Source organism: Pseudophryne corroboree, chromosome 7, assembly GCF_028390025.1.
Source record: "Pseudophryne corroboree isolate aPseCor3 chromosome 7, aPseCor3.hap2, whole genome shotgun sequence".
NCBI classification, from domain to species: domain Eukaryota; kingdom Metazoa; phylum Chordata; class Amphibia; order Anura; family Myobatrachidae; genus Pseudophryne; species Pseudophryne corroboree.
This window is the reverse complement of record NC_086450.1, coordinates 191,670,457-191,693,751: the sequence shown is the minus strand read 5'-3', so window position 1 is coordinate 191,693,751 and position 23,295 is coordinate 191,670,457. Positions and strand designations below refer to the sequence as shown.

The window sequence follows — 23,295 nt, the reverse complement described above, 5'->3', positions numbered from 1 at the left end:
GATGCTTTTGTACTAGAAGAGTAGCTCCCTGGCAGGCAGGAGCTACTTGTCGCTGTGAGGGTTGCAGCGGCTGCGTGTGATGTCACGCGGCCGTCGCGGCCCACCCCCCCAACGGTTCGGTCACACCTGCTGAGGTGTGTGTAGTGCACACGGGCCCTCAGGTCCAGGGGGTCCACCCTGCGCGCTGCACCAATTTCTTCAGTACCACCTCTTCGGAGTCCAGCGTCCACTACAGTAGTCCTGCTAAATCTCTGGTAAAGTGGCACAGCAGCCATTTTCCTGGGGGTTTGCGCATGAACGGTAGGGAAATTGCAGGGAAAATGGGCACCGCACCATTTTTCCAAGTCCTATGCACCACTTTAGAGTCTACTAGCATCTGATAATGTCACTGCGAGAGAGGAGGGGTCCCAGTTGGGAGACTGCACACAGGCCGCTGATCCTAATTGTATCGTATTATGACTGATATGCATTTGTGGGTAAAAAGACACAAAAAAGGCGTTAGCAGAGTTGTACTGAACTCGGACGTATCTAGGGTGAGGACGCCCTTAGACAAAACAGTAGCGTGCCCCGCCCCTCCGGCTTAATTTTATTATTTTCATTGGTTGGTTATAAGCTCTCATTTGATGATAGCCAATTTAATAGAATAATTTAAAAGCCTCTGACTTTTTTTTTTCATTTACTGTATGTACTGTATAGATATTTACTATGTAGGACAGCTTACAGGGGCAGTATGTGCATGTCCTATCCATTTACACTCCAATCAAGATGGCATATGGTACAGTACAGTGGAAATATTCTGCATTTACTGGCATATTTCAGGCTGACATTACCAACATAAGCATCCAAGTGCCGCCCCCAAACAAGTGCCAACCCTAGGCACATCCCTCATGTGCCTAATGGGAAATTCACCACTGACTGGACTTGCGGGCTCACTCGCGCCAGGTGTCTCGTGTTATATGGCGTATTGAGGCTAGTTCAGAGGCGGATTTAGACCTCATGGGGCCCTAATCAAGGCATCGATTTGGGGCCCTCCTTCCTCAAATAATTCTCGGTGTTTTCCCCCACCACCAATTGTAGCAGACAGGTCTCTGCTCATTATGCCGCCCCCCCAGTCGGTGTATGCTCCCCAATCTGCCCCTTGCTGATTAGAGCAGGCGGATGGTAGTTGTACTAGTGTATTGATTATTATTTATTACCAGTTATTTATATAGCACTGACTGAGGGCTTCAATGATAGATATTATAATGGGGGACCTGTTAATAAGAGATGGGTGATGTGTTACAATAAGTGTGTTTGTGTGTGGAGAGGGGGGGTGGGGGGGGGGCACTGATTATATAATGCAGGCACCAATACTGTATAATACTTATTATTACCCCCAATTACATTAGTGTTGACTGCATTATATATGAGTGCATCCCCACCCCTTACTGATTGTAGCAGCCTAGTAGGTCCCCCATCCCTTATAATACCTATTATTACACCCCTCAGTCAGTGTGACTGTATTGATTATATATCAGTGCACCACTGATTGTAGAAGGCATCTCCCATTAATATAGAGTATTATAGCATATTGATATGTCACCAGTCAGTGTGTTTCCCCCTCAGCCATGATTGTAGCAGGCAGATGTTAGACACTGTACTTAAAATAACACTGTAAACCCCCCCCATCCCCACTCCAGCCTATGTTCTACTAGAAATGCCCTTTATACAGCCTTATCGGCGGGTACCCTGGAACCAGTAGGGTCCCCTGGGACCAAAAGGGCCGTAAGCAGTCGCATTGGTTACCTTGTGGTAAATCCTTCTCTGGGTTAGTTGTATGAAGACACATCTGTAATGTTACCAAAATCATGGTGATTCCATTACCTCAAATTACAGCCTGGAAAAGAAAAAACTGTTAGTATCATCTCATATGAAAAATTAGCTTGTATTGATAAACTAATATAAAACTGAATTTTGAGGTAATAGCTCAAAATCTAAATAAATAATCAAACTTTTTTTTTACCTTTTTCGGTAACAAAATCACCTTTACTGTTGTACATATTAATTTAACCATACCATGGAAACAGATTTATCTATGGCTGTCAAATTGCCTTATTTCCATTATATTAACCCTGATATTGAGATTTTATGTGAAAATGTAATCAAACACCTATATTTTTATTGCTTTATATTAGAGATGAGCGGGTTCGGTTCCTCGGAATCCGAACCCCCCCGAACTTCAGCCTTTTTACACGGGTCCGAGGCAGACTCGGATCTTCCCGCCTTGCTCGGCTAACCCGAGCGCGCCCGAACGTCATCATCCCGCTGTCGGATTCTCGCGAGGCTCGTATTCTATCGCGAGACTCGGATTCTATATAAGGAGCCGCGCGTCGCCGCCATTTTCACACGTGCATTGAGATTGATAGGGAGAGGACGTGGCTGGCGTCCTCTCCGTTAGAATAGATAGAGACACTTGAGTTGATTACTTAGTAATTTTGGGGAGCATTAGGAGTACTCAGAGTGCAGAGTTTTGCTGATAGTTACTAGTGACTGACCACCACCAGTTTTATTTATTATTTAATATAATCCGTTCTCTTCCTGAAAAAAGTCACATACCATATCTGTGCTCAGCCTGAGTGTGCTGCATGATAATATCATCTATATGTATATCTGACTGTGCTCACTGCTCACACAGCTGAATTGTGGGGGAGACTGGGGTGCAGTTATAGCAGGAGTACACAGTGCACACTTTTGCTGCCAGTGTGACTGACCAGTGACCACCAGTATATTGTCTGCCTGAAAAAGTTAAACACTCCTGTGGTGTTTTTTTCTTTTATTCTATAAACGCATTCTGCTGACAGTGTCCAGCAGGTCCGTCATTCATTATATTATATAAATATTTACTGCAGTAGTGTTATATTTTTTTTGTTCATCTCTATCATCTTTATCATCTCTATATTAGCAGACGCAGTACGGTAGTCCACGGCTGTGGCTACCTCTGTGTCGTCAGTGCTCGTCCATAATTGTATACCTACCTGTGGTGGGGTTTTTTTTTCTATCTTCTTCATACTAGTAGTTTAGGAGTCTGCTGACAGTGTCCAGCAGGCCCGTCATTATATTATATATACCTGCAGTAGTGATATATATATATTTTTTATATCATTATCATCTCTATACTAGCAGACGCAGTACGGTAGTCCACGGCTGTAGCTACCTCTGTGTCGTCAGTGCTCGTCCATAATTGTATACCTACCTGTGGTGGGTTTTTTTTTTCTATCTTCTTCATACTACTAGTTTAGGAGTCTGCTGACAGTGTCCAGCAGGTCCGTCATTATATTATATATACCTGCAGTAGTGATATATATATATTTTTTATATCATTATCATCTCTATACTAGCAGACGCAGTACGGTAGTCCACGGCTGTAGCTACCTCTGTGTCATCAGTGCTCGTCCATAATTGTATACCTACCTGTGGTGGGTTTTTTTTTTCTATCTTCTTCATACTAGTAGTTTAGGAGTCTGCTGACAGTGTCCAGCAGGTCCGTCATTATATTATATATACCTGCAGTAGTGATATATATATATTTTTTATATCATTATCATCTCTATACTAGCAGACGCAGTACGGTAGTCCACGGCTGTAGCTACCTCTGTGTCGTCAGTCACTCGTCATCCATAAGTATACTAGTATCCATCCATCTCCATTGTTTACCTGAGGTGCCTTTTAGTTGTGCCTATTAAAATATGGAGAACAAAAATGTTGAGGTTCCAAAAATAGGGAAAGATCAAGATCCACTTCCACCTCGTGCTGAAGCTGCTGCCACTAGTCATGGCCGAGACGATGAAATTCCATCAACGTCATCTGCCAAGGCCGATGCCCAATGTCATAGTACAGAGTATGTAAAATCCAAAACACAAAAGATCAGTAAAAAAATGACCCAAAAATCAAAATTAAAAGCGTCTGAGGAGAAGCGTAAACTTGCCAATATGCCATTTACGACACGGAGTGGCAAGGAACGGCTGAGGCCCTGGCCTATATTCATGGCTAGTGGTTCAGCTTCACATGAGGATGGAAGCACTCATCCTCTCGCTAGAAAAAAGAAAAGACTTGCGGCAAAAGCACAGCAAAGAACTGTGCGTTCTTCGAAATCCCAAATCCCAAAGGAGAGTCCAATTGTGTCGGTTGCGATGCCTGACCTTCCCAACACTGGACGGGAAGAGCTTGCGCCTCTTTTTTTCTTTGTGTCATGTGCTGTTTGGGGAGTATTTTTTGGAAGGGCCATCCTGCGTGACACTGCAGTGCCACTCCTAGATGGGCCAGGTGTTTGTGTCGGCCACTAGGGTCGCTTAGCTTAGTCACACAACGACTTTGGTGCAGCTCTTTTTTTCTTTGCATCATGTGCTGTTTGGGGACTATTTTTTTAAGTGCCATCCTGCCTGACACTGCAGTGCCACTCCTAGATGGGCCAGGTGTTTGTGTCGGCCACTAGGGTCGCTTAGCTTACTCACACAGCTACCTCATTGCGCCTCTTTTTTTCTTTGCGTCATGTGCTGTTTGGGGAGTGTTTTTTGGAAGGGCCATCCTGCGTGACACTGCAGTGCCACTCCTAGATGGGCCAGGTGTTTGTGTCGGCCACTAGGGTCACTTATCTTAGTCACACAGCTACCTCATTGCGCCTCTTTTTTTTCTTCTTTGCGTCATGTGCTGTTTGGGGAGTATTTTTTGGAAGGGCCATCCGGCCTGACACTGCAGTGCCACTCCTAGATGGGCCAGGTGTTTGTGTCGGCCACTAGGGTCGCTTAGCTTACTCACACAGCTACCTCATTGCGCCTCTTTTTTTCTTTGCGTCATGTGCTGTTTGGGGAGTGTTTTTTGGAAGGGCCATCCTGCGTGACACTGCAGTGCCACTCCTAGATGGGCCAGGTGTTTGTGTCGGCCACTTGGGTCGCTGAGCTTAGTCATCCAGCGACCTCGGTGCAAATTTTAGGACTAAAAATAATATTGTGAGGTGTGAGGTGTTCAGAATAGACTGAAAATGAGTGGAAATTATGGTTTTTGAGGTTAATAATACTTTGGGATCAAAATGACCCCCAAATTCTATGATTTAAGCTGTTTTTTAGGGTTTTTTGAAAAAAAACACCCGAATCCAAAACACACCCGAATCCGACAAAAAAAATTCGGTGAGGTTTTGCCAAAACGCGTTCGAACCCAAAACACGGCCACGGAACCGAACCCAAAACCAAAACACAAAACCCGAAAAATTTCCGGTGCACATCTCTACTTTATATATGCCTGCCCATAATTTCGTTTTCATTCAGTGAACATTGGGCCTAACTCTGACCTGATCATAGATGTGCTAAATTTAGCACATCTATGATCAGTCATACAGACATGCAGGGGGACGCCCAGCACAGTGCTAGTCCGCCCCACATATCTGGCTATGCCACCCCCCGCACAGGTACAAAAGCATCGCACGGTGGTGATGCTTTTGTACCTGAGGAGTAGCTCCCTACCAGCGCAGCTCCTGCGCACTGACAGGGAGCTACTCATCGCTTCCTGGGTTGCAGCGGCTGTGTGTGACATCAGGCAGACACCGAGGCCCGCCCCTTGCACAGTCTGGGTATGCCTGCATTGCCCGGACCGCGTCCCCAAACGCCGCCGGGCCGCCCCCTCCCGCCCAGCGACCGACTCTGCCTGTCAATCAGGCAGAGGCGATCGCTGGGCAGAGATGCCAATCGCATCTCTGGCATGCGCTGGTGCACTGCGGCGCCAGAGCATGCGCAGTTCAGACCTGATCGCCCACTGTGTGAAAACGCACAGTAGCGATCAGGTCTGAATTAGGCCCACTGATCGTTTAAACAGGCCTAATATGAAGAACTACTGTAGATCACAAATCAAATTTTTTTTCCTCTATAATCAAAATAGATGACTTCAACTGATTTATAACACCAAGATTATGTTTTAGGGCCGGATTCAATTAGCCTTGGTTAAATTACTGCGAGCAAATTAAATTGCTGGGGCTGCTCACTTAGAGCCCATGATCAGCCTGCAGGCCGCACGTAACACAGATTTTTAAAATCTACATTAAATTCCCTATTCGCAGATGCCGTGAACGTGTTAACCCATAGCTCCGGGAACTTATCCTGGATTCTATGGCTTAACGTGCATTAGCAGGAAATGGGGCTGTAATTGAATAGCCCCAGGCATTAAAGCCCAAGGCTATAAACCCTTTTCCTGGCGTGGTAAATTACTGCATCTTAATGAAACCAGCCCTTAGGCTCTATGTCCATATTTTCATGGATTTGCCCCAATATAGGTGCATGCACACTCCACGGCCTTTAGAATTAGCCCTAAAAAAGAAGGATTCACTTAGATCCAACCTACTGTACTAAACTTTATGACCATAGCCACATAATTATTGTTATATTTTTTTTCTTGTTTACATTTTAAAAAAGATACTCGCACTGACTTTATTACAAGAATTTTTCTTTCTGTGTTTGAAGACTCTTATTGCAAGGATTGAAGTGCACCAAGTATGCACTTTGCCACAGAATAGCAAGATTCTAAGTATACGAATATGGCATGCTAGCTTATGTGCCCAGTTTCACCCAGGCAAAGATTTGCTGGGCAGAACATTTTACCCCTTTTCGCCCCCTTAGAAGTCGAATTTTGCAAAATCCCTGCCTAGTTGGTATCTGCAAACATCTGTCACAGTTCCCAAACCACCCAGCAGGTCACATGTTCCATTTGATTTTGGTAAGAGAAATCTATTTGTAATAACATATCAACAGACAAGCTACAACAAACAACTCTGACAATAAAGCAGAAAGAAGATTTAGCCCATGTTGGAGGGCTCAGATACTGCCTTTCACTGCCCTAAATCCTCCCAGTAGCTGGTATTAATGTATTTGCCTCTGTACTAATTTACATGTAGCATAAGCAGCACCAATTAATTTGAGTATGAATAAAATTAGAAGTCCATAATTGCGGCACTGGTATTGGTGACACCCGGTATGGCCAAGAGGTTCTCTGCACGAACTGAGGGCATGTACACAGGGCCGGCTCTAGGCATGTTCGAAAAGAGCGGCCGCGCAGGGCGCCACCCTTAATGGGCGCCGCGCGCTGGCGCCGCTATATTCGAACATGAAGCCGGCCCTGGTGACTGCAGGCGCTTGTGTGCGAGCGGCGCCGGTATCTAACGTCAGACGCCGGTGCCGCGCAGCGCACACAGCGCACACAAGCGCCTTGGACGCTTCCTGGCTGGCCGCCCTCCCGCCGACCCCGCACCCGGCTGCCCGCACCCGGACCTGGACCTGGACCCGGACAGCAGTACTCCCCCTCCAACGCCGCAGGTATGGGGGGGGAGGTGAATAATTTAAGGATGGATGGCGCTGTGGGGGCATTTATGTCTGGCACTGTGGGGGCATTTATGGCTGGCACTGTGGGGGCATTTATGGCTGGCACTGTGGGGGCATTAATGGCTAGCACTGTGGGGGCATTTATCTGGCACTGTGGGGACATTTATGGCTGGCACTGTGGGGACATTTATCTGGCACTGGGGGCATTTATGGATGGCACTATGGGGGCATTTATGGATGGCACTGTGGGGGCATTTATGGCTAGCACTGTGGGGGCATTTATGGCTGGCACTGTGGGGGCATTTATCTGGCACTGGGGGCATTTATGGATGGCACTGGGGGCATTTATGGCTGGCACTGTGGGGGCATTTATGGCTGGCACTGTGGCGGCATTTATGGCTGGCACTGTGGGGGCATTTATGGCTGGCACTGTGGGGACATTTATCTGGCACTGGGGGCATTTATGGATGGCACTGTGGGGGCATTTTTGGATGGCACTGTGGGGGCATTTATGGCTGGCACTGTGGGGGCATTTATCTGGCACTGTGGGGACATTTATCTGGCACTGGGGGCATTTATCTGGCACTGGGGGCATTTATGGATGGCACTGTGGGGGCATTTATGGCTGGCACTGTGGGGGCATTTATGGCTGGCACTGTGGGGGCATTTATCTGGCACTGTGGGCATTTATGGATGGCACTGTGGGGGCATTTATGGATGGCACTGTGGGGGCATTTATGGCTGGCACTGTGGGGGCATTTATCTGGCACTGTGGGGACATTTATCTGGCACTGGGGGCATTTATCTGGCACTGGGGGCATTTATGGATGGCACTGTGGGGGCATTTATGGCTGGCACTGTGGGGGCATTTATCTGGCACTGTGGGGGCATTTATCTAGCACTGGGGGCATTTATGGATGGCACTGTGGGGGCATTTATGGATGGCACTGTGGGGGCATTTATGGATGGCACTGTGGGGGCATTTATCTGGCACTGTGGGCATTTATGGATGGCACTGTGGGGGCATTTATGGCTGGCACTGTGGGGGCATTTATGGCTGGCACTGTGGGGGCATTTATGGCTGGCACTGTGGGGACATTTATCTGGCACTGGGGGCATTTATGGATGGCACTGTGGGGGCATTTATGGATGGCACTGTGGGGGCATTTATGGATGGCACTGTGGGGGCATTTATGGATGGCACTGTGGGGGCATTTATGGCTGGCACTGTGGGGACATTTATCTGGCACTGTGGGGGCATTTATCTGGCACTGTGGGGGCATTTATCTGGCACTGTGGGGGCATTTATCTAGCACTGTGGGGGCATTTCTGTATCTACATATCTGGCACTGTGTATCTGGCATTGCTGGGGGGCATGTCATGTGTAGTTGGCACGGCCGGGGAGCATATCCTATAGTGTTCCCGCTAGGCGTCTGTGGCTAGGCAATGTGTCTAACGTGCTCTGCCTGGCGCAAAGTGTCTAACGTGCTCTGCCTGGCGCAAAGTGTCTAACGTGCTCTGCCTGGCGCAAAGTGTCTAACGTGCTCTGCCTGGCGCAAAGTGTCTAACGTGCTCTGTCTGGCGCAAAGTGTCTAACGTGCTCTGCCTGGCGCAAAGTGTCTAGGAGGTTCTACCTGGTGCAGTTTGTATTAACTGCACTACTGTGTTGTGTAATGCGACTTGCCACTATTATGTGGCCACGCACCTTTCCCACGAAGCAACACCCCTAAATTTTTGCTGCGCGCCTTCGGCGCGCACTGTCCATAGTTTGCCATGTAGGTAGATGAGCACCAAGCATTACAGTATGTACGTCATTTTGCCCTCCTAACTTAAAAATGTGCCCTCCCTGCCCTAAAAAGTGAACACTATCGTGTAACTGGCACTGCTGGGGGGCATATTGTGTGTAGCTGCCACTGCTGGGGGGCATATCATGTCTATCTGGCACTATACTGGAGACATTGTGTGTAAGGAACACTACTGTGGCTGTTATGTGTAAGGCTGCTAATTGTGTGCGTAGAGGGGGTGTGAAAACATATTTATTTAAAGTCTAATAATATGAAGTGGGGGGGGGGGGCGCTTTTACATGTTTTCGCTCAGGGTGCTAGTAGGCCTGGAGCCGGCCCTGCATGTACATTCGAAAAGGGTGTGTGGCTTTACAGCACGGCTTCTGTACACGGTCTAACAAGAGCCCAGCTGATGTCAGCCTCGCGGGAAGTCCCTGATTACCTCACTCTGGGTGCATGAAGGCTGCACTTAGAGACTGTGGCTGCACTGCCGGCTCCTCCTCAGTGACAGGAGCCGAGTGATGTACGGAAATGTATCACCGCAGCGCCCAGCTCCTGTCACTATGGAGGAGTCAGCATTTCGGTGTCACCCACTGGGAGTCCCCTATTTTTAGTTTTTGTACAGTTTCTTTTCAATAGGTGCTGTTATTTTCATACATTTTTGAATTACATAAATAAAGTTCTTTACGCCAATTACTCCCCGGATTGGAATGTTACTGTATAATGAAATATACCTGTATCCTCCAAAATAATGTAGATCTAGTAAATGTCAAACTTTTTTGACTCACTAGTAGGCTTACAGTGGCTCATCTTAACTGGCACCATATGAGTTCTCAGCCTTTGCCGGCTCTCGGCCATTTGTTTCCATAATCTCCTGCCTTGTCCGCCTCCCTCCCTAAAGCTTGCTACACACTATTCAGCTTGTTTGGTTGTCCTGACAATTGGGCCAATTTTTGGTAAATGAATGGACCCGATATTGGCAGCACACTCTAAGTGATTTTTCTCTTACATCCTAGAGGATACTAGGGTCCATTTAGTACCATGGGGCATAGACGGGTCCAATAGGAGCCATGGGCACTTTAAGAGTTTGATAGTGTGGGCTGGCTCCTCCCTCTATGCCCCTCCTACCAGACTCAGTTTAGAAAATGTGCCCGGAGGAGCCGGTCACGCTGAAGGAAGCTCCTGAAGAGTTTTCTGCATTTATTTTATATGTTTGATATTTTCAGGCAGGGCTGGTTGGCACCAGCCTGCCTGCTTCGTGGGACTTAGGGGGGGGGGGGGATGGGAGGAACAGCCCAACCTCTTGAAGGGTTAATGGTCCCGTTCACCGCTGACAGGACACTGAGCTCCTGAGGGAACTATTCGCATGCCCCACCACGGTGAGCGTACATTCCCGCAGCAGGCTGCCACCCCTAACAGAGCCAGAAGACTGAAGAGTGGTGAGTACTAAGCCGGCGTCCCAGCTAGTGGGGTGCTGGCCATTATGGCGGCATGAGGGTACGGAGATGCATGGCTTCTAAGCGGGGCGGAATGCATCTCCGGACACAGTACACAAATGCGTCCCAGTACACTATACATAGTACCCATATGGGCACCACAGCCTTAAAATGGTTCTCTCCATTTTAAGCACCAGATTCCTCAGCCAGTATAGGAAAAGCGGGACGGCTGCGCCCCATTGAAGGGGCGGGGCTTCTCTATGAGAGACGCAATATACAACGTTAACAGCTGTGCGCACCCTCTTAGATACAGGGGGAAATTATATGTGTGTAAATACACTCTCAAGTCCAGTAGGACGTACTTTCTTCCACGCTCCAACTCCAAGATGTGATAATAGATACCAAGTAAATAATATTGGCAGATGTGAAACACCCTAGTGAATATGGGTGAGATTTACATATATATATAAATGCACTCTGAAGTCCAAAAAATCACTGTTACTTTGCTTGCTGGGTTCCAATTCTTCAGAAACACCAGTTAGAAGTCTATTATCTGTCCAAATCCATTCTTGTTGGCAAAAAAACTTGTCTCTCTCCTGAAGGGGTATTTACTCCGTTGACCCAAAATTCAAAAGAGAGGAGGTATATATAGTGAAGTACAATTTTTAATATTTCAAAAGACAAGTGACATTAAAAAACGGTGACAATGCACAGAAATCCCCCATAAGTCAGGCTGAGAAGCGTACCAGATTCAAAGGGGTGTCATTTCATGCCCACCCAAATAAGCATAATCATGTCACACGGGTACCTCCTGGGTTTCTTTGGTGCCGTGTTCGTCCCTGGACCTGCAGTGTCCAATTCGGTAACCTTGTCTGCCGCAGTCTCCCCGATCAGCTCACCAACGTGTTTCTGCTCCCCTGGGAGCCTTTATCTCTATGAGAGGATCCAGCAGCTCACCAGCGCCATTTTCCCTAGGCAGTGGACACAGACACTGACAGGACAGGGACACGCTGCTCCTCCAGTGTGACTCCAGATTACCTCAGCAGTACCAGGGGGTCATAGCAGGGGATGAGAGACTATTAGTGTACTAAGTCCCCTATCAGGGTACTTAGTCTGCGACCCGGCTAAGCTTGGCATTAGCGGTAAGGGCTGGCTCCAAACAACTCTGTGTCTCCCTGAAGGGCTCTTTGTGGGTTAATTGTGCTTAACCTTGTGTGTGTGTGTATGTGTGTGTGTGTGTGTGTGTGTGTGTGTGTGTGTGTGTGTGTGTGTGTGTGTGTGTGCTGTCACATTTACATTATGTCAGGCAAAGAGTGTGTTTCTTGTACCGCAGAGTATTCCTCTTTACCAGGGGGCTCACTACTGGGTACTCAGGGTTCACAGGCTAGCGGGGCTGAACCGGAATAGGTTCATTCTCTTAAGGGAATGATCTCACCTCTTTCTACAGAATTGTCCCGCAATGAGAAAGAGACGCAATACTTAAAACAGACTGTGGATGAGTTTATGAACAGAGACTCAGTCCCCGAGACAGCGTCTCAATCCGCTCCCATTTGTCCGCAAAAGCGATCTCTGGCCCATATGCTGCTGTCTGACGCTGACAGGTCAGACATAGAGGAGGGGGAGGTGGACTCATGGGGGGGGGGGGGGGGGATACAGCTCTGCCACAGGGAATAGAGGCTCTTACAGAGGCTATCAGAGATGTTCTGCATATTCCCGATAAGGTGTCAGAGGAGTGGGAGGAATCTTATTTTAATGAAAAAAAGAAGTCCTCAGTCACTTTTCCTGCGTCAAAGGAATTGAATATCCTGTTTGAAGAATCATGGGTTAATCCTGATAAGAAGTTTCAGATCCCTAAAAGGTTGCTCTCATCTTTTCTTTTTCCTCTGGAGGATAGGAAAAACTGGGAAAGTCCACCGATAGTGGACGCATCAGTCTCTAGGCTGTCACGTAAAATTGTATTGCCTGTTCCTGGTGCAGCCTCCCTGAAAGACATGGCTGATCGTAAAATTGAGACTACACTCAAATCATTGTACACAGCTGCTGGGGTGGCCCAAAGACCCACTATTCCATGTGCGTGGATCACTAAAGCCATTGCTAAATGGTCTGGTAACCTAATTGAGGGGTTAGATTCCTTATCTAGGGGTGATGTTGTCTTACTCCTGCAGCATATACAGGACACTGCGAACTTTATGGTGGATGCCATAAAGGAATAGGCGTGCTTAACACACGCACTACCGCTATGGCAGTGTCGGCACGCAGGGGATTGTGGCTAAGCCAGTAAACTGCTGACGCAGATTCCAGGAAAAGCGGGGAAGGCCTACCATTCACAGGCCTTGTTCGGAGATGAATTAGACAATTGGATCTCCACAGCTACTGCAGGTAAGTCTACGTATCTTCCTTCCACAGCCCGCCCACCCAAGAAGACTTATTCAGCTTCAAAGTTACAGTCCTTTCGGACGGCCAAGTTCAGAGGCAAATCCAGAGGTGCTTCTGCGTCCTCCAGCGGCGCAAGAGGTAAACCACGCAAATCAGCAACAGCAGGTACTCAGGAAAAGAGCTCAGGCTCTGCTTCCTCAAAGACTTGAGCATGACGGTGAACCGCAATGCCTGGAAGGCTGTCAGGTGGGAGCATGCGTACAATTCTTCAGTCAAATCTGGTCAAATTCGTGCCAGGATCCCTGGGTCGTAAATCTTATTTCCCAGGGCTACAGACTTGAGTTCCAAGAGCTCCCACCTCACAGATTCTTCAAATCAGGCTTGCCAGTTTCACAAGAGGCAAGTATAACTTTTCAACATGCCATCCAAAAACTGGTACAGACTCACGTCATTGTTCCAGTTCCACCTCATCAGCTAAACAAGGGGTGCTTGTTTGTAGTACCGAAACCGGATGGTTCGGCAAAACCAATTTTGAACCTTAAGTCGCTGAACCCGTACTTACGAGTGTTCAAATTCAAGATGGAGTCTCTGAGAGCGGTGATCTCAGGACTGAAAGAGGGGGAATTCCTACTGTCTCTGGATATCAAGGATGCGTACCTTCACATTCCGATCTGGCCGCCTCATCAGGCTTATCTACGGTTTGCACTGCAGGACTGTTACTAGGCCTTGCCATTTGGCCTCTCCATGGCACCGAGGGTGTTCACCAAGGTGATGGCAGAGATGATGCTTTTACTCTGCAAACAGAGAGTGAACATAATTCTGTACCTGGACGATCTCCTGATAAAAGCACCATCCAGGGAAAGGTTGCTGGACAGCATTGCTTTCTCAACCCAACTTCTCCAGGATCATGGGTGGATTCTGAACCTTCCGAAATCTCACCTAGCGCCAACACATTGGCTCCCATTCCTGGGAATGATACTGGATACGGAGTCGCTGAAGGTGTTCCTTCCGTTGGAAAAGGCATTGGTAATCCAGTCGATGGTTCGGGATGTCCTGAAGCCAACCCGGATATCGGTGCATCTATGCATTCACCTTCTGGGGAAAGTGGTGGCCTCTTACGAGGCTCTTCAATATGGAAGGTTTCACGCAAGACCCTTCCAGCTCGATCTGTTGGACAAATTGTTTGGATCGCATCTTCACGTGCACCAGAGGATCCGACTGTCGCCAAAAGCCAGGATCTCCCTTCTGTGGTGGCTACAGACTTCTCACCTCATCGATGGTCGGAGGTTTGGAATTCGGAACTGGATTCTGCTAACCGGTGACGCAAGCCTCAGAGGTTGGGGAGCAGTCACTCAGGGGGTGCAGTTTCAAGGAAGATGGTCCAGTCAGGAAGTCGTCCTTTCAATCAACATTCTGGAACTCAGGGCCATATACAATGCCCTTCTGCAGGCCTCACATCTTCTTCAAGATCGGGCCATTCAGGTCCAGTCGGACAATGTGACAGCAGTAATGTACATGAACCGACAGGGCGGAACGAAAAGCAGAGCAGCAATGTCAGAGGTGTCAAGAATTCTCCTCTGGGCAGAGAGAAACGCTGTGGCATTGTCAGCCGTCTTCATTCCAGGAGTAGACAACTGGGAAGCAGACTTCCTCAGCAGACACGACCTGCACCCGGGGGAGTGGGGCCTTCACCTGGAAGTGTTCAGGTGCTTGACAAGTAGATGGGGATATCCACAGATCAACATGATGGCCTCTCGTCTCAACAAGAAGCTCAGGCGGTATTGTTCCAGGTCTAGAGACCCACAGGCAGCGGTAGACGCCCTGACGACTCCATGGGTCTAGCAGATGGTGTACGTGTTTCCTCCACTTCCTCTGATCTCAAGAATTCTAAAGAGAATAAAAAGGGAAAAGGTTCAAGCAATTCTAATTGCTCCAGACTGTCCAAGAAGGGTCTGGTATGCGGACCTTCTGGAGATGCTCCTTGAAGATCCGTTGCCTCTACCTCTTCGCGAGGATCTTCTGCAACAGGGCCCATTTGTCTATCAGGACTTACCGCGGCTACGTTTGACGGCATGGAAGTTGAATGGCTGATTCTAGCCAGGAGAGGGATCCCTAATAAGGTTATCCTGACTATGATCCTAGCTGGGAAGGCGGCAACGTCTAAGCATTACCATAGTATTTGGAAGAAATATGTCTCTTAGTGTGAGAGCAGAAAATTTTCTGTGGTGGAATTCCATCTAGGACGGTTCCTGCTTTTTCTACAAGCAGGAGTGGATGTGGGCCTAAGTCTGGGCTCCATAAAAGTCCAGATTTCGGCCTTGTCCATTTTCTTTCAGAAACAATTGGCTTCTCTCCCTGAGGTCCAGACGTTCTGTACATCCAACCTCACTTTGTGCCTCCCACTGCACCTTGGGATCTTGATGTGGTGCTGCATTTCCTGCAATCGGACTGGTTTGAGCCGTTACAGGAGGTGGATGTAAAATATCTTACGTGGAAGACCGTCACACTGTTGGCCTTGGCTTCAGCAAGACGTGTGTCGGAGCTGGGGGCTTTATCTCACAAAAATCCCTATTTAATTTAAGACAGAGCTGAACTCAGAACTCGTCAGCAATTTCTTCCTAAGGTGGTGTCTGCGTTTCACATCAACCAACCTATTGTGGTCCCAGTTGTCACCGACACCTCTCCAATTTCAAAGTCTTTGGATGTTGTGAGGGCTTTGAAGGTGTATGTGTAAAGAACAGCTCGTCACAGAAAGACGGACTCGCTGTTTGTTCTTTATGATCCCAATAAGATTGGGTGTCCTGATTCAAAGCAGACTATTGCACGGCGGATCAGACTTACTATCCAGCTTGCTTATTCCACGGCAAGTTTGCCGTGTCCAAAATCTGTACAGGCCCACTCTACTAGGTCGGTGGGTTCTTCCTGGGCGGCTGCCCGGGGTGTCTCGACTTTACAGCTCTGCCGAGCAGCTACTTGGTCAGGTTTGAACACATTTGCTAAGTTCTACAAGTTCGATACTTTGGCCTTCAGTTTGGTCAATCAGTTCTGCAGGAACCTCAGCACTCTCCCACCCAGTTTGGGAGCTTTGGTACATCCCCATGGTACTAAATGGACCCCAGTAACCCCCAAGATGTAAGAGAAAATAGGATTTTAATTACCTACCAGTAAATCCTATTCTCGTAGTTCATAGAGGATACTGGGCGCCTGCCCAGTGCTTCGTTCGTCCTGCACTGTTACTTGGTTAAGTAATGTTGGTTCAGCCGTTGCTGTTCCTGTTTCAAGTTTGGTTAGCTTGGCTTTCCTCTTGTTGTGTGTGCTGGTTCGGAATCTCACCACTATCCTTATCTATCCTTCTCTCGAAGTATGTCCATCTCCTCGGGCACAGTTCCTAGACTGAGTCTGGTAGGAGGGGCATAGAGGGAGGAGCCATCCCACACTATCAAATTCTTAAAGTGCCCATGGCTCCTAGTGGACCTGTCTATACCCCATGGTACTAAATGGACCCCAGTATCCTCTACGGACTACGAGAAAAGGAGTTACCGGTAATTAAAATCCTATTTATTACTATTACCAATTGTCTGCCACACCACACTGAAATTGCATATGTCCACCCAGAAAGGAGGATAAGGTAATCAGAAGCCTTTGTACAAAATGTGAGCAGATTATATAGAATGCCCACACTGCACAATGGCCCTCATTCAGAGTTGATTGCGCCAAGCAACTTTTTGCTGCTGGTGCGATCAACTAATTTCCGCCTATGGGGGAGTGTATTTTAGCATAGCAGGGCTGCGTTCGCTTGTGCAGCCCTGCTTAACTAAAAACGTTTTATGCAAGTTAAGAGTAAGGCTGCAGCTACTTACCCTGTGCGACGGATCCAGCGACGAAGGTCCCTGCTTTGACGTCAGACATCCGCCCTCCGTTCGCCTGGACAAGCCTGCGTTCGGCTGGCCACTCCCCAAAAACGGCACCCAATGGTAAGTATCCACCCCGGAACGCCTCTCTCCTGTAATCTTCTTGTGGTCGCCGCTGCGACCGCTTTCTTCGTAGCCAGCGTCATTGCCTGGTGACTGCCGTGCGCATTACGGCCCCCGCGCGTGTGCAGTAGTGACCCGGTCGCAGCTGTGCGAACGAATGCACGCTGCGATTGGGTCGGAATGACCCCCAATATCAGGATTCTTTTGGACAATATCATCTGTCAACACTGACCAGATAATTGAAGATGAACATTTCTGGCTATTCTTGGACCATTTTATTGGCGTTTGGCTAAAACGCTCCTGCCTACACACTACACAGTAAAACAAGTTGATCACCTGTTTATTGGCTACCGCTGTCATCATGTTTGTGCTGATTTGTGGGATGTTGAGAAGCACGTCCATCGTTGGATGCAGCAGCTAATCAGGGAAGCCAGCAGGAGGCGTCTTCTTACACAAGATGACTTATGTGACATTAGCAGCATAGTTTGTACAGCCGCTGTATCCAGAGATGTAGCTGCTGTATGAGCTGCCTCCATCTCTGAATCAGGCCCATAGGTGGACAACATATAGCAAGTTATTGGAGATAACATGTAAGCTTTCACAAGCAGGGTCCTCTTCCCTCATGTGCTTTTTCGTCTCTTACGTAACCTATCTTCTTTTCAATACTCCCTTTGACGGCACAAAATCCCTCGGTTTTCTGCCGCCCTGACACTTATTTCAGTGCTGTTTACTGACACAGCTATGTTCATATACCCTGTACTTGTCCTATATTGTATTGAATTGTAAGTCACTGTTTTTATGTTGTGCTTAATTGTTTACTCTGTAATTGGGCGCTGCGGATCTCATGTGACCCCATATAAATAAAGGATAATAATAATAATCACATTAAATCAAAGCATCCAAAGAATAGAACTAAATTTTCCAAAATATGTCAACATATTAAACCCCAAACCGCTATGTAAATGTAATAGCAAAAATAATTTTAATATTAACCCGTAAAATCTGCCTATCACTATGATGTCACTATGGGCAACATAGGTGGTGTAATGGTTAGCATTGCTGCGTCACATTACTGGGATGAAGGGTTTTATTCCCACAACGGCCCTAATTGTGTGGAGTTTGTATATTCTCCCTGTGCTTGCATGGGTTTCCTCCAGGTACTCCAGTTTCCTCCCACATTCCAAACAAATATAAGGATAGGTTAATTGGCCCCCGACAAATAAAATGAACTGTAGTACGGTATGTGCATGTACTGTACATGGGCTCACTAGATGGGCTAAGTGGTTCTTATCTGCCATCAAATTTTATGATTCTATATTGGTGTGAGTTCTAAAACATTTTTATGTTATTAATATATTCTGTTATGAATGCTTGTACATTACCGTATTAGTGTATGTCTGTACTGTGTGTTTCACTATGTAATTGGTGGAATTGGATCAGAGTTATTATTATGAAAAAATGGACAGCATCCCTGACACTCAATGTCAAGAATTTGTTGTCCCGTCTGGGCCTGCAGGTGACTGTATACTGTGATGCTATCTTGCAGATATCCTCACTGTGAGGAATGTGAAGCTATCTTGCTGATATACAAACCTTAGTGGGCAGAACTATTAAAAGTAAATTTTAAGAATTAGATTTCTAATTTAGTGACTTCTAAGGCAGTTTAATAATAATCAACAAATAAATCTGCCCATTTTTTCAGCTATCTCTTATACATTGCTAGACATTGCAAAATAGCAATACAGGTTGAGTATCCCTTATCCAAAATCACACATTTTTGGCTCCCCTACTAAGATAATGACACACACACACACACACACACACACACACACACACACACACACACACACACACACACACACATTATATTATATATCTATATACTATATCTATACATACACACATAATATATAAAATATATGTCAGTATCTCAGTAGGGGACCCAAAAATGTGGGATTTTGAATTTTGGATAAGGGATACTCAACCTGAGTACTCTCCAAGAGGTGGAAGGAGGGGAGATATCACAGTACAAAGAGTGCTCAGAGGGGCTTCCCAAAGACTCTGCTACATCATTTGCCACTGACTGTGGTTGCAGTGGTAGTCACATAATATGATAATACTGGGGAAAATCTCCAGAATTACAGTATCAGTCATCAACACCAGCCCAAAAATAATAAACTGAGAAAGAAAAGGTGATAACCAAACTGCTTCCTATAGGCATCAGTGATTTATGTTGGGATTGTTGCTTCAAGTATAAAATGGGGAATCTATGAAGGATTTACGTAAAAAAAAATATGTTTAACTGATTGAAAATACTTCAGAAAATGAATCAGATAAATGAGGTTGAAAGTATAATAAAAAAAAATATTATTAAATATGGAAAAAAATTCATTTGTTTTAAAAGTTACACAAAACATAAAAAATATGTCAAAAGCTATGCTAAGAAATACATTATTGGACAGTATATCCCCACCCAGTCTCATACCAGCCCCAGTCAGGGGCGTAGCCAGAACTTTGTGGGCCCCATAGCAACATTTTGAAGGGACCCCCGTCCCAATGCTTCTAGAGACACCTCTCTGCAGCAGTTGTTCATTGTATGCCCCATAATAGTGCCCTAGTTCATTTTCTGATCCATAGTAGAGCCTTATTTAATGTTTTGCCCCATAGTAGTGCACTAGTTTCTATTATGAGTCGTAGTAGTGCGTAAATTCACCCTTTGTCACATTTCAGAGCTACCAGTACACATTATACTGCATAGTGCTCCCCGTTCATATTGTGCCTCATTACAGTGCCCCGGTTCATATTATATAACAATAAAATGCCCTCCAGTTCATTTTATACCACACTACAATGAGCAAGTCCAGGAGCATACCTAGATATAATGCAGGCTCCAAGGAAAAAGTTTGAAAGGACCCCTACGTACTACCCAATGGCAAAAAATGTATATAACACATGTAACTTTCTCAGCTCTGGGCCCCAGTTCAGCTGCACTGTTTGCACCTATGGTAGCTACGCCCTTGTTCCCAGTGGCAGGAACACTTGATTGTTTGCACTAAAGCAGAGGGTCCCCTCATCATGCCGAAAATTAGAGACAGTTCTCCTGGCAAAAAAAAATCCCAGCATGCGGCCATGTACCTGAAATGAACCTGCACTGTACAGGTGTCCCTAAGACTCTGGTCCATTATGCCAAGATACCAAAAATAAGTAAACACAATAAACTTTACTTGAATAAAACAGTATGCAATTCTTATATATCACAACAGATTTTGACCTGTCAAAGTCCAGTGAGAAATGAAAATATGTATTTTCTTCCGTTTTAATTTATTGTATTCTAAGGGGGGAATTCTTATAACCAAGCTTTTAGTGCCTGGGTTAAGTGCCCAGTGCTATCCAATTATATCCCGCAGTAAAGCCACCATCCCATAGAGTGCACTTAATGCGGATTTCTGTTTTCACCCTCCTGAAACGTGAACAGAAATCCATGTTGAGTTGAGTTGTGGGCTTACTGCAGGCATTAATTGAATAGCTCTGCCCAGAGCTATTCAATTACTGTCCTCTAGCTGACTGCACTAGGGTCACTTGGGGACCCTAGCGCTGTCCCAGAGTCTAGGTCGCATGCACAGGTCCCCAGGAAAATTGGGCGGTGGACATATTCCCAGTGATTTTCTTACTGTGCATACGTGAAACACTGAGAAAATGTCCACAATGCCATTTTCCTGGTGATTTCTGCAGTATATACACCGCACCCATTATAAATACGCCAGTGCCTCTGGGCTCTTAGCCCGCTTTAAGTCCTGCACCTAATTGAATTCCATCTTATAATTCCCACTACAATATATGTGAAAAATCTGCCTTTTGCATATTTCCCCTTTAGTTCTAAGTCAAACTTCTCAACAACTCTTATAAAGTAATAGATCATGTACGGTACACTGATGAGCAAATAGCACATTTTTATGTCAATTGTGTATTCATTCTTCTACTTCTTCTTCAGTTTTCACATGACATTGTTTGTCATGCAATATTACTTTCACCCCCAAGGGTAACTCCATTCTGGTCAGTGTAGACCACTTTAACCATCGGTGCACTAGGTGGGGTGTGACTCCTATAATTTGTTTTAAAAATACCGGGGATTATTCAGAGTTGTCAGCAAACCAAAAAAGTTAGCAATTGGGCAACACCATGTTGCACTGCAGGTGGGGCAGATGTAACATGTGCAGAGAGATTTGGATGAAATCTAAATTGCAGTGTAAAAATTAAGTAGCCAGTATTTACCCTGCACAGAAACAAAATAACCCACCCAAATCTAAGGGGGTGATTCAGACCTGATCGCTAGGCTGTTAAAATTGTTGTCCTGCTATCAGATAGACGCCGCCCAAGGGGAGTGTGTGTTCGCCGTGCAAGTGTGCTGTTTCAGCCACATGTAATCTGTTACATCGCTTTATCTTAGTTTTCCAGGGCTCAGTGTTAAGATATAACTGTATCCAAACAGCATATCTGTGTTATCCCAAAACAACAAAAATAAATAATAGTGACTGTTATAATGATGGATGGGAAGAAGTTGACAGATAAATGGTACAGTAAATGGTGACTTTACAGAAACCAAACCATCTGAAGACTGCAAACCCCATTTAAACAAAAGTTGTGCCATAATTTAATTCTGATGTGGTCATATAAGCGAAACAATTGCTGGACGCTCTCTCAGTGCTGAGTTTGCCATTGCAGACAGAGAAAATATTGGTTTGTCTTTATATACTTAACTAATATTATTGCTCTGCTCCCAAATAATACAGCGCACTGTCCACTTTGTTGTGCTTTCCTCCTTCAGAGACGAGAGATGGGGTGTAGTCTCAGGGTGAGGAGGGAAAGAGGCAGCGGGAGGTGCTGTTTCTCCGGCCGCAGAGATCGGAGGTCCCTTGGCAGGTTACCCGATAGTAAAACACTGGGCAGCTTGTAAAGAACATTGAGTCAGATCATTGTAACAAGTAGTGCTTTGTATGACAGTTTAAAGCTAAACTGTTCACACAGATTTACAGCAGGGTTCTCATTCTCTCCTTCACTTATTTTCTCCCTTTATTTACAAATCTGGCAGGGCAGTTGGCAGCCCCTTGGTGATGGACCCTAACAGCATCTGCAGGAAAACCAAGCGCCTGGCTGGAAAGCAGGCGGAACTTTGCCAGACGGAACCAGAGATCGTTAGCGAGGTGGCTAAGGGTGCCAAAATGGGAGTACGAGAATGTCAGTACCAGTTCAGGTCACGGCGGTGGAACTGCACCAGTCACAACAAGTACTTTGGAAAGATCCTTCAGCAAGGTAACCGCATGTCATGATTCCAGGAGGTGTCAGCTATAAAGATTAGCAATTGGGTTGAACTATAGTTCCACAATGTTAATTACTAGCAGCAAGACATATTTCAACATTATTATTTATATGGAATCTGATGTGCCCCGAGCTAGAATAATTCACACTATTTCTGGAAGTGCTTTTGTTATACTGTATATTTATACTATTATCATAATTAAATACTAGAACAGTCAGTGATGACATGAGATTTCTTGGTAAGATAAAATTTGTTGAGATAAATAAAATGTCATCACAGTGAGAGAGGGTGGGAATTTGGCTTGTAGAGTTATTGTTTCAAAGATATTATTAGTTCAGTAAAGCAGTTAATACAAAAAAAATCAAATATCTGAAAAGAACAATGAATATTCCGCAATTAGTGAACCAACTGTCAACAGGACAATACAATTTCTACATCAAAGGAGGTGTTCCTACCAGTTAAGCCGCTGCCCCCCAACAACTGCACTCTGTTTTGGATGTCCGACTTGTGGTTTGTTTTTTTTATTGTGTTTGTCTCCAAATGTAAAGTTCTACAGAGTATGCTGGCGCTATATGAATACATTTTAAAAATAATATATTTCTTGTACTTCACTATTACAGTTACTCATACTGTCTTGTTTTTTAGGTTGCTAATACAAATTGAGTATCCCATATCCAAAATATTCCGAAATATGGAATATTCTGAAATACGGAAATTTTTGAGTGCGAGTGAGATAGTGAAACCTTTGTTTTCTGATGGCTCAATGTACACAAACTTTGTTTAATACACAAAGTTATTAAAAATATTGTATTAAATTACCTTCAGGCTGTGTGTATAAGGTGTATATGAAACATAAATGCATTCTGTGCCTAGACTTAGGTCCCATCACCATGATCTCTCATTATGGTAAGCAATTATTCCAAAATACAGAAAAATCCGATATCCAAAATACGTCTGGTCCCAAGCATTTTGGATAAGGGATACTCAACCTGTATAGTGAGCACAGACGATTGGTGTACAGTATGTTTCAGTTTGTGTTTTCTCCTGCAATACACTGGACAGCACAAG

General features: G+C 45.8%; 1 protein-coding gene across 1 annotated transcript in view; it reads left to right on the top strand.

The window, feature by feature from the left end:
- Positions 1 to 23,295, top strand: part of WNT6 (Wnt family member 6) — a 301,655-nt gene that overhangs the window by 160,992 nt on the left and 117,368 nt on the right. Inside the window, exon 2 of the mRNA XM_063933890.1 lies at positions 22,000 to 22,220. Within this exon, the coding sequence (XP_063789960.1) occupies positions 22,000 to 22,220 (221 nt within the window). The remainder of the gene's footprint in view (positions 1 to 21,999; positions 22,221 to 23,295) is intronic.